Source organism: Malaclemys terrapin, chromosome 7, assembly GCF_027887155.1.
Source record: "Malaclemys terrapin pileata isolate rMalTer1 chromosome 7, rMalTer1.hap1, whole genome shotgun sequence".
In the NCBI taxonomy this organism is placed as follows: domain Eukaryota; kingdom Metazoa; phylum Chordata; order Testudines; family Emydidae; genus Malaclemys; species Malaclemys terrapin.
In genome coordinates, this window is record NC_071511.1 from 57,305,645 (window position 1) to 57,317,848 (window position 12,204).

The window sequence follows — 12,204 nt, forward strand, 5'->3', positions numbered from 1 at the left end:
TACTTAATTGGCCTCTCAGAGTTGGTAAGACAACTCCCACCTGTTTATGCTCTCTGTATGTGTGTATATATATCTCCTCAATATTTATTCCACTCTGTATGCATCCGAAGAAGTGGGCTGTAGTCCACGAAAGCTTATGCTCTAATAAATTTGTTAGTCTCTAAGGTGCCACAAGTACTCCTGTTCTTCTTTTTCCATGGAATATGTTACTGTTGCTGCTAGCCATCAGGACACCTGCAGAGGATGCCAAGCTAAGAGCCAGAGGAGATCCCATGGGGATGGAGCGGTGCAGAGGACAGCTGCTCTATCTGCTCAGCACATCAGAGTAACACTAACACGACCCGGTACCCACTCAGTTGCAGACCGGCCTCTGGCCAGGTGCCTGAGCAAGCCTTCCCCAGCCTTAGGCACCAGTACGTACTGTGCCGTCATGTCCTTAGGTCCCACGGTCACAATGCAATTGCCAGCCTCGTTGCACTGCTTCCCCACCAGGCTGTGAGCATGCACTCGCGGAGGGTCGCTGTGGGTCACCAAGTCTACCTCGATCCGCGCCACACCTCCGTAGTTGCAGATCTGATGGGAGAAGGGGAGTGAGAGGAGGCCAGAGCGTTCCCCCCTGGCAGGTGAGAGAATGGTGCACACACTGCAACCTTCCCCCCCCTCCTCCCCATGGCATTCTATCACTGAGGTCACTGCCCTGCTCTGTTGCAGCACTGCCTCTGCTGATGGCTCCCCTGGGGCCACACTCCCCCTCAACTTCTCCCCAAACTCTTGCAAGCCCCTCAGGGCAGGAACAAGTCTTGGCCTCAGCATCACGAACATACAGGGTTTTATTAATATCTCCACGGAGACTCACATGCCTCCTCAAGGCCCCAGAGCAGTCACCTCTGCACATGCAGACAAGGTGCTGCAGGTATCCCCAGGTACCCACGGCCGCACACAGCAGCACCATCTCCTGCACACATGACACTCACCTTGACAGTGGGGTAAGTCTTGCGTCCCTTCTCGCTGGATGCTCCGGGCAGCCCACCATGTGAGGGGCCTTCACAGCCGTACCGGAACCGGAACCCGCGCTGCAGAACCAGAACACCAGGTCACTGCACTGCAGAGGCATTCAGCCAAAGAGCCCCAACACACTGGGCAATCAGGGGAAAAACTCACATTTCATGCTCCAGACAGTCGAGTTATCAACCTCATACACACATTACTGATCACTGGGGGGATTGAGTGAGAGCACTGGCCAGGGGAACTCACAGCTACTCCCACCCCAGGTTCTTCTAGCAGGAAGCATTGTGGGGAATAAGTGAGGAGATGCTGCTTGTGGGGAGCACACAGCTACCCAGTGAGGGATGGTCCATAGAGTCCTCACCTGTTTTGGCTGCTCGATGATGATGAGATACGGACCTTCGGCTGGAAAAGAGAAAGGAAAGACACCAAGTGAAAAATGTGTATCTACATGTGGGTGCCAATGGTTTAAAACCCACCGACAGTGGCCGAAAGGGAGAGGAAAGAGGGGGAGGCAGGGTCAATGCTGGAGGTGAAGTCAGTTCACCCGCGCCCTACAGCAGAGCCAGGGAGGGGGTCCCATAGCATCTGTGGGGTAACAGTGTTTCTGGAAGCAGCATTAATGGGGGGTAAGAGCCGTGCTGAGGAGGGAAGGAGACAGACCAGGCCTTCCCACTCACAAGAGCCCTAAGATCACATAGGGAAGGATGGGGACCCCCGGGAACTGATTGCAGGCTGACCCCATGCGTGAAACTGCAGCCAGCCACGTACAGCAGGCTCCCCACAGCTGAGTGGGGAATTCCTGCCGCTCTGACCCAAGTTCCTGGTCAGCCCAAGAAACCATATGAGGTGAACCAGCTTCTCGGGAATTCCCCTCTCCCTGTTCTTCTTAGCTGTGTGTCTTGGGTGAGGAACCTGGAATGAGGCAGCTTCCTGACACACATGCACACCCCCCGCCACAGCCCTGAGTGAGCACTGGGCCAGGACCTTACCAGTCTCCATCAGCGGCTCCTTCTGCTCCATCATGTGGGAGCTGAACTGGAAGTCGTCATAGTCGATCCCATCCAGGCACTTCATGGAGAAGGAGAGGGGAGAGCGGAGAGTGAGACCCTGCTAGCATCTGGGGTGCAGGGTGCACCCCCACATGGCAGAACAAGAGGGGGGACCCCCTCCCTTGAGCCAGGCACAGAAGTGTCACCCCCAAACCCAGATGCAGCCCATTTGAGGGCCACACCCCAATACCCGCCCCAGAGCCAGCTGAAGCGAGACCCTCCCCCCAAGCCCCAGCCCCTCATCCCAGAGCGGGCCCGAGCGGGACCCCCCAGGTCTGAACCGCCCCAGCGCGGGGGGATGAGGGGGGCGGCCGGGACTCACCGCGTTGTAGGGTTCGTCCATGGCGGAGCCGGGCTGCACTGCGGGACCTGGGCCGGGCCTGCGAGAGAGGCGAGAGCTGAGCGGGCCGGCGGGGAACGGGGGGGCAGGAAAGTTGGGGCCGCGCCGCCCGGAAAGTCCCTAGAAATCCAGCCCGGGGCTGGAAATGACGGCCCCGCGCGTCACCGGTCCGCCGGCCCGCCCCCGCTCCGCGGGGCCACTCCCCCGGCAACTCCCGGTACCCCGGGCCGACCCCGGCTAACTCCCCCCGGTCCTCCCCCCGCCCCGCGGGGCAACTCCCGTCTCCCGGTACCCCGGGCCGACCCCGGCTAACTCCCCCCGCCCCCCCGGCAACTCCCGGTACCCCGGGCCGACCCCCGCTAACTCCCCCCGCCCCCCCGGCAACTCCCGGTACCCCGGGCCGACCCCGGCTAACTCCCCCCGCCCCCCCGGCAACTCCCGGTACCCCGGGCCGACCCCGGCTAACTCCCCCCGGTCCTCCCCCCGCCCCGCGGGGCAACTCCCGTCTCCCGGTACCCCGGGCCGACCCCGACTAACTCCCCCCCCCCGGCAACTCCCGGTACCCCGGGCCGACCCCGACTAACTCCCCCCCCCCCCCCCGGCAACTCCCGGTACCCCGGGCCGACCCCCGCTAACTCTCCCCGGGTCCCCCCGCCCCGCGGGGCCACTCCCCCGGCACCCCGCAAACTCCCCCCACCCCGCCCCGCGGGGCCACTCTCCCGGCAACTCCCGGTACCCCGGGCCGACCCCGGCTAACTCATCCCGCCCCACGGGGCACCCCCGGGCCCCCGCTAACTCCTCCGGCACCCCGCAAACTCCCCCCCGCTTCCCCTGCGCCCTGTGGGCCCACTCTCCCGGTACCCCGGGAAGACCCCCACTAACTCCCCCTGCCCCGCAGGGCCAATCCCCTGATCATTCCCGCGTCCCCAACCCCCACTAATTCCCTTTGCCCCCCAACCAGACCCATGGCGGCCCCTGGACTCCCCACTGCCCAGCCCACGGGGCCACTACCCCGGGCACTCCTGGCCCCCCCAGCCAGGCCCCCTCATCCTGTGCCCACTAACGCCCTCTGCTTCTGCTGCCCCCCCCCCCCCCCGCCAGACCCCTGGACTCCTCGCTGCCTGTCCCTGCCCCAGCCAACACCTCCTACCCAGACCCCCCAGCACCCCACCAACTCCCCGCTGCCCACCCTGAGGGGCAACTCCCCAGTACCTCCCGAACTCCTCCCAACCCCCAGCCACCCCGCTAACTTCCCCCACTCCTCTGCCAGAAACGCTCCCTCCACATCCCCTATACATACATGCACCCAGACTTCCCCCAGACTTCGAACACACATACCCCAACTCCTCCTACACCACATACACTAACCCCTGCACACAGAGACTCCTCTGACCCCAATACTCAGACTGCTCTAAAACTCTTTCCCCGACACACAAAAATGCACTCCCGACTCCCTCGCACCCCGCTCTATTCACAACATGCTGCAACTCACCCCTCCAGTTACCCCTCACCCCACATACACATCGAACGCCACTCCACTGTTTACACTATCCACACACTGACTCTCCTCCACGCACAATCTGAGCCCCTGCATGCGCGCGCACACACCCTACCTTAGTCGCGTGCTAGTCCGGAACATCGACTCCTCTGCACACATCCCAAAGTCTGTGAACACCTCCACACACACACACACACACACACACAGTCTGAGCCCCTACACACATACACACACACCCTTTAGCCAGGTGCCAGTCTGGAACGCTGACTTCCCTGTACACACTCCACAGTCTCTAAGCCCCTCCACACACACACACTCCTTAGCCAAGTGCCAGAACAAAGCAGTAGCCAGCTTGCTGCACTGCTGCCAGGCTGGCTGTGTGACCTCAGGGGGTGGTGCTGGGGAGAGCTATGCAAACCATTTCCTACCCTTCTGAAACACAGGGAGTTTTCACCTCGAGCACAAGAGATTCACAATCAGTCAGTCACTCCAAGGGCTCTGCAGAGAGACAGAGATGGGGTTGGCCCTGCCCTAGGCCGGAAACTCCAGCAGGCTGCCTGCTTTCCCCACTGCTAACTCTCGCTTCTGCTCTGAGTAGCTATCCCGGCATCAGGCTCTGCCGGAGAGCCCAGCAAAGATTCCGTGGCCCTTTCTATAGCATCATGGGTTTGCCCCTGCCTCCTCCACCTAAGTCCCCTCTTCCCTCCTGCTGGTGTGCAGCATGTTATGTTCCAGCTGGCGGGCCCCTCCACCCCAGAGGTGGCTGCATTTCAGAGGTGGTGAGCTTGTCCAGTGTTTTGTGATCCTTGGAGATGAAAGGCAACAGGGATAACACCTGATGCCCAGCTACATCCAGCTCCACAGGTCCCTTCCTCACGAACTGCCCTTCCAAAGACAGAAACCTTCGCAAGGTAACGCAACACCAGACTGCGAAGAACACATCTCAGACCAGCCTGGTGTACATGCAACTGACCTTGAGCTCAAGGGGGGGGGGGGGGAGGAAGGAGAGGTGCAGCTCAAATCCTCCCCCTCCTCCCCAAGATTTGCTGTCAGTAGCTTCACATGGATAGAACACCCTCTGTGCTCAGAGCTAATTGGCACTGCTCCCCTCCCCAAAAAGTGGCCTTGCTCCACAGCCACCCGCCCGCAGCCCCATCCTTCACACCACTGCCACTGTCCCCCCCACCCCATTCTGTGCACTGAGACAGTCCACCACGGCCAGTCCTCTTTCAAGCCAGGTCCAGGTCGTCCTCCCACTTCAGACACGACACCCTTAACAGCTCCTGCTTCCCCCTCCACTCACAGAGGGCTGAAGGATAACTCCCAACACCAATTGCTGCCTCCTATTCCCCCATCCGGGGATCCAAGCACAGATCTCGGCACCTGCTCACCCTCCCACCCCCAAGCGCTGATGTTCTGACCCAGCCAGACCCCCAGAGAGCAGGGCGAGAAGAGGAGGCATTTTCCCATCTCGCCCCACCCTCCATAGATAGTAGCAGAATGGCGTCTGCGGGGATGTGCCCAGCCTGCATTGAGGTCCCTCTCCCTCTGGGAAGCAGGCACTCAGCCCCTGCTACAGAACTGGACAGTTGGAGTCGAGATACTCAGAACTGGTCACATCTAAACCAGCCATGGAGGGGGGAGTGTTAGCAGCAAGTCAGTGCTGCTGAAGAGTGCAGGGCTAAAAACAGAGGGTTTCGGTCTAAACCTAGAATAGGTACAGCCGGAGCAGCAGTGGGGCAAACTTCCCTCACACCCTGTGCCAGTGACTCGCCCCTCCCTCAGCAGATTGAGGAAAGAGTTTGTCTCCATGGCCCGCTCAGCCCTGGGCTTCTGCAGCCACAGAACTCAAGTCCTGCCCACGGGACAGAAACCATCAGAGATGTGAATGGCCAGGAAGTGGTACTGCAGATGTGGGCCAGGATCAAAGTGGAGCCCTCAGTGCCATCTAGTCCTTTTCCAGATTGGTTTCTCCCCACTATTCAGCGACAGCAGCATGTTTCTGATTCTTCAGTGCTCTCATACCATGAATTTCTGAATCACTGGCTGCTGGCAGGTCCCACTCTGGGGATTTTGGGTGTGTGGGGGAGAGTGAGGGGAAGGAAGGGGATTGCACAGTCAGTGACTCATTTTCTTCAGAAGTCAAAGTGAGGAAAAACTTTTCAAGGAGATTTTCCCCCTGCTCAAGGTCTAACCACAGGCTGCCCTGCATGCATGGCCACGGTGAGGCCCTGCAGCTGCATTTCACTCCCGAGTCTACATGACTTGCCAAACTCTTCCACAGTCCAACCAGCCAGTCTTGTCGCATGGAAGCACTACAAAGAGATGCTGCTAAATGGGGAGGGGAGCTCTGTAGAAACCTCTGGGGATGCAATTAGGAGTCTGAGAAGGATCACGGCTATTTGGCTGCAGGCAGACTCCAGCATCACAAAGCAAGCCTGGGACTCAGCCATTGCTCAAAAGCAGCTTACGAACAGAGCATGGACAGCATATTATGGCTCCCCCTCGCCATGCTCTGGAATTGGGGGAGACAATCTCCAGCAAGTCAGATCTAGGCCAGCCCATCACAACAGGCTTGACTGCCTGATCCATAGACCCTTTCTGATAGGCTGTCTGCGCTGTATGGACATTAAAGGATTGCTGGCATTTTCATAAAGGATAGTGGGTGGGTTGCACCAATGTCTTTGGGCAAAATGGATTTCCCCCATCCGTTGTTTTATTCTAGCAGTGCATTGAGTGACGTGACTAACATCAGTCATGTGGTTGTGTGCCGTGGAGTTCTTTTGGAATATTTTATCATCTACACACATGTATTGCTCCATGTGTTTCTTTGACCTGCCTTCTCTTACATCTGGCTCTTGGAGCAGAAGGTGGAGGGGTCTGGGATGGTCCTTAGATCCCAAGGGACTTTGTTCCACAGTCTTGGGCCAGCCTTGGAAAAAGTCTGGCTCCTGCACAGACGAGCTTTACCCTTATCATAGAGAGTTCCACTGTGCCAGAGGAGCCAAATTGTCAACCACGATCTTCATCCGGCACTTTGCACTCTTTTAAATACCCTGGGCCCAGGCCATGGTTCCCCTTGAAGATAAGGCCAGAGACCTTGATTTGCTATTCTACAGAAAGCAAGTGTAGGGCTGCTGCACTACACCCCAGAAATGGTTGCATTTCAGTGATGCAGCCTGTGTAAGCACTTTGGGTTCCTTCAGGATGGAAGAGACTACAAAACCAGAAGACGATACGCAGCCTGGAGCAGCATCCTTTTCCATCTTGTGTCTGATGTGTCATCTCCTGTCCTTGATCCCCTAGTCTCAGCTCCCCAGACGTACACTATCTAGTTACTTCCCTTTGTAAGCAATTTTCCTCCCCATCCACCTGAAAAGTGACATTTTTATCGCCCATAAGATACACATTTCGAGGCTGTGGTGGGCTCCTAGTCATGGAGAATGCAGAGAGCCAGGAGTCCAGCTACTGAGTTCTGGGTGCGATACAGGTGCCAACGGCTACAACTTCGAACTTGCAGAAGAATTTCATTTCCCTGGCCTATTTTTCACGGATAGAGCAAGCGCCTGGAGCCCCTTGGGAAAGTGAGAGCACGACAGCCACATAGCACCCTCTGCAGAATAGCTCAGCAATTGCTGCTCTGACTATCCAAAACTAGACGGCTCCAATTAAGGGCCTGCCAGTGCCAAGTAAAGCTGATTAACTGTTTCATGCTTGCAGCTCGTATGAATATGACCCAGTATTCCAGGTATTATTTTTGCAGCAGCTTCTAAACATGCTGACTCATACAGCTTATTTTCCAGGAGGGAGTGGAACGCATCCCATGCATTAGATGTATACCGTAAGAGCGCCCAGAGGCTACAGGGATGGATGTTTCAGAGACGCAGACACAGGGGATGATGCGCAGTCCCAGATCCATTGCTGAAGTACCCAACGTATGCATAGAACTAGCTATTCCTCTCCTATCTATGCATCTTACCCCTCCTCCCTATGGGGGCCTCCTCACCATTTATCTTTACTGGATGTGTTATCACTGATCTCAGCTCATGTCTAATTCATCAGCATCCTGCTGTATTTTCAACCTACCCTCGTATCCTGCACAGTTTCACCTGGCTGACCCTCTACTCTGTCCTCCGAAGAGTTCATGCAATAACTAACAGCAAGTACAGGAGCAGTGCAGGCCCAACAGGATCCCACTTGGACACCAAGAATGACTGCGTTCAATGTTTTTCATGGGAAAGGGAAGGCTATTTATTTTATAGTAACTGGAGTTCTCTGGGATGTGTGCTCCCCATGGGTATTCACTGCAGTATTCACTGAGGACGAGGGTGTGAAGACCGCTGTGCCAAACATCCCAGAAATGAAGTTTTCCAACTTAGAATCATAGAATTGGAGGACTGGAAGGGACCTTGAGAGGTCATCTAGTCTAGTCCCCAGCACAGGGATACTTCCCGGGTGGCATGAGGTTTCTGGTAGAATACCAGCACATGGATGGACTGATTCAAGTGGAATTCAGGGGGAACCTTTGGGATGAACTTGGGATGTACCCTTAGGGACGCTTTATCCATATGGAATACCATACAGGGTCCATTATAGAATCATAGAATTGTAGGACTGGAAGGGACCGCAAGAGGTCTTCTAGTCCAGTCCCCTGCATGCAAGGCAGGACTAAGTGTTATAGACCATCCCTAACAGGTGTTTGTCTAACCTGCTCTTAAAAATCTCCAATGACGGAGATTCCACAACCTCCCTAGGCCGATGGTTCTCAAGCTTTTTTTCCCCCACGGACCACTTGAAAATTGCTGAGGGTCTTGGCGAACCACGTAATATTTTTCCAAATGTTGTTTGTACCGTTAGCTAACTATTGTAAAGCACTTTGGATAAAATCACTATATAAAAAAAAAAACTTAATAATGAACTTTTTTTGTTCGACAAATAAAAGCGCACAATTCATATTTTAATATCAGTAATCTTAGCTTTCTAATGCGATGGATGTGCCCTCTCTCCCCCCACCGCAGCAGCCCCCGAGCTGGGGCTGGGAAGGAGGGGGGGGCTCTCCTTCTCTTCCCTGCCGTAGCAGCCCCCCAAGCTGGAGCTGGGAAGGAGGGCCGTCTCTCCCTGGCAGCCATAGCCCTGGAGCTGGGGAAAGTCGCCTCTTTCTCTGGCCATCGCAGCCCTGCATGTCCCAAATTCCCCCCACCTCCTCTTCTCATCCCACTGCCCCCTCCCACCTACCCCCCTCAAGGCCACCACCTCACCTTACATGTGCGTCTTCTCCAGGTTTCAGGAACCTAATTAGTGGAGCCATGCCTGTGCAGCTTCACTAATTAGGTGGATGGCCCTTCATACTTTTGTGTGCGACCGCCCAGGCATGCACCTTAGAGGGAACCTCTGTCCTAGGCAATTTATTCCAGTGCTTAACTACCCTGAAAGGAAGTTTTTCCTAATGTCCAACGTAAACCACCCTTGCTGCAATTTAAGCCCATTGCTTCTTGTCCTATCGTCAGAGGTTAAAGAGAACAATTTTTCTCCCTCCTCCTTGTAACAGCTTTTTATGTACTTGAAAACTGTTATGTCCCCCCTCAGTCTTCTCTTCTCCAAACTAAACAAACCAGTTTTTTCAATGTTCCCTCATAGGTCATGTTTTCTAGACCTTTAATCATTTTTGTTGCTCTTCTCTAGATTTTCTCCAATTAGTCCACATCTTTCCTGAAAAGTGGCGCCCAGAACTGGACACAATACTCCAGCTGAAGCCTAATCAGCACGGAGAAGAGCAGAAGAATTACTTCTCGTGTCTTGCTTACAACACTCCCACTAATACATTCCAGAATGATGTTTGCTTTTTTCTGCAATAGTGTTACACTTTTGACTCATATTCAGCTTGTGATCCACTATGACTTTCTGCAGTACTTCTTTCTAGGCAGTCATTTCCCATTTCCCGCTCTACAGAAATTGTGCAACTGATTGTTCCTTCCTCAGTGGAGTACTTTGCATTTGTCTTTACTGAATTTCATCCTATGACTTCAGACCAGTTATTCAGATTATTTTGAATTTTAATCCTATCCTCCAAAGCACTTGCAACCCCTTCCAGTTTGGTATTATCTGCAAACTTTCTAAGTGTACTCTCTATGCCATTATCTAAATCACTGATGAAGATATTGAACGGAACTGGACGCAGAACTGATCCTTGTGGGACCCCACTGGATATGCCCTTCCAGCTTGACTGTGAACCACTGATAACTATTCTCTGGGAATGGTTTTCCAACCAGTTATGCACCCACCTTATAGTAGCTCTATCTAGGTTGTACTTCCCTAGTTTGTTTATGAGAAGGTCATGCGAGACAGTATTAAAAGTCTTACTAAAGTCAAGATATACCATGACTACTGCTTACCCCACCCCTATCCACAAGGCATGTTACCCTGTCAAAGAAAGCTATCAGGTTGGTTTGACACAATTTGTTTTTGACAAATCCATGCTGACTGTTACTTATCACCTTAGTATCATCTAGGTGTTTGCAAATTGATTACTCCATTATCTTTCCGGGTACAGAAGTTAAGCTGACTAGTCTGTAATTCCCCAGGTTGTCCTAATTTCCCTTTTTATTGATTGGCATGATATTCGCCCTTTTCCAGTCTTTTGGAATCTCACCCATCTTCCATGACTTTTCAAAGACAATCGCTAATGGCTCAGATATCTCCTCAGTCAGCTCCCTGAGTATTCTAGTATGCATTTCGTCAGGCCCTGGTGACTTGAAGACATCTAACTTGTCTAAGTAATTTTTAACTTGTTCTTTCCCTACAAACAAGTTCATACGAGCTGCAAGCTCCCCTGCTCTCCTAGTGATTGCCATTGGGAAGGCTACTTTCGGGGACAGACGGAGAAGGGAGCAGGAGACCAATGGCTCAAATGGCAGATTCATAAGAGCCAGCAGCACTAGGTTAATGTCCCAGTTAGAAGCTGGTGCTAATACTGGAGGGAAGGTTCTGACAAGACCTCTCAGAAATCTCATGGTTGTAGGATGGGAGAATATCGAGCAGTTGTCTATGGGAGCATGGAAAGCATTGATCACTGCCAGGTGCACATGCAATGAGCTAATGGGTAAACCCAAAGATTTCAAGGAGAGGCAATAACTCAAGATGGTAGAAACGTCAGCATCCCGTGGAACTTTGTGGCAGTGCTGGCACCAGCTTGATAATCTCTTCCACTTCACGGCATAGCATTTTCTCAGGAATGGCTTTCTGCTGTTACTGAGGATGGATTGGACTTCCTCTGAGCACTCTTTACGCTCATCACCCATCCAAACACTAGGCTGGGAGGAGGCATGAATGCTAGAGAAACTGCGGACAGTTGTTGGAGTTCCATCTCAAGCCATGAGTGGCAGAAAGAACTGAAAAGGCAGGCAGTCCACAGCACCACTTATGCCCTTGGTTCAGCGCACAAGAAGGTGCAGGGCACAAACACTGCTAGTGATCACTCTTCTGGTCGTGGGTGCATGGAGCACATGTGCAACCCTATTGCGAATACCCATAGGGACCAGCACTCAAAGAAGAATATCATTTTACCATGAAAGTGTGGCAAGGAGAGGTCCTCTGACCTGACAAAAAGGAGATGAAAGCCCTCTACCTCAGAGCAGTCAAACTCTCCCCTCGCCGTAGGAGCACGCAAGGGGACCTGATTACACCTGACATTCGCTATGCCTAAAGCATTCCCTAAATTCTCTATCCAGTCACAGACAGAAGTTACATTTGTTCTGACAGATCCAGGCTGCCTACTTTTTAATCCTCCAATGATTTTACTTATAGATCAACAGCTTTGTTCATTAACTTATTAAAACAGTTTGTTCCATTATCTGTTCTCCCCACTACGCTCAATCCCCCCCACACCCAAAAAAAAATTTCTCTGACCATTGGCTCTGGGGTTGCCTTTTCCCCATCCCCGGAACTTCACCCACCCTCCACATGTTTACAAGTCACCAGTGGCATCAATACTACTCCAGCTAGTCCCTGCGGCCCTCCAGGGTGACTCCATCCGAGGCATGCATTCATGGGGACCAGGGACAGTACCTTTACTATGAGTGCTTAGCAAGTAGACAGCTCTTTCCAGATTCAAGGCATGTTACAAACAAGGAATCAACTTGCAACCCTCCTGTGGGATCGGGTAGTATTAAACCCTTTCAGTGGGCAGGGAGGTCAAGGCCTTGAGTTGCCTGAGGCCACAGAGGAGCAGGTCTTAAAGCCAGGCTGAAAATGCAGACTCCTAGCACCATGCTCAGTCTACACTCCTTTCTCATATCAGCCTGCTTCTTCCT

The 12,204-nt window shown here is 53.7% G+C and overlaps 1 protein-coding gene across 3 annotated transcripts in view; it reads right to left on the bottom strand.

Annotated features, from left to right (window-relative positions):
• NFKB2 (nuclear factor kappa B subunit 2) overlaps nt 1-12,204 on the bottom strand; it is a 28,328-nt gene that overhangs the window by 10,823 nt on the left and 5,301 nt on the right. For 2 of the 3 annotated variants that reach the window (XM_054034585.1, XM_054034586.1), the window contains exons 2-6: nt 2,380-2,437; nt 1,998-2,076; nt 1,370-1,410; nt 975-1,073; nt 422-573 (exon numbers count right to left, since the gene is read on the bottom strand). In XM_054034585.1, the coding sequence (XP_053890560.1) occupies nt 422-573; nt 975-1,073; nt 1,370-1,410; nt 1,998-2,076; nt 2,380-2,400 (392 nt within the window). In that variant the 5' untranslated portion in view covers nt 2,401-2,437. Of the gene's footprint in view, nt 1-421; nt 574-974; nt 1,074-1,369; nt 1,411-1,997; nt 2,077-2,379; nt 2,438-4,010; nt 4,052-12,204 lie in introns of those variants that run through there. The other variant, XM_054034584.1, reaches the window with a different exon arrangement.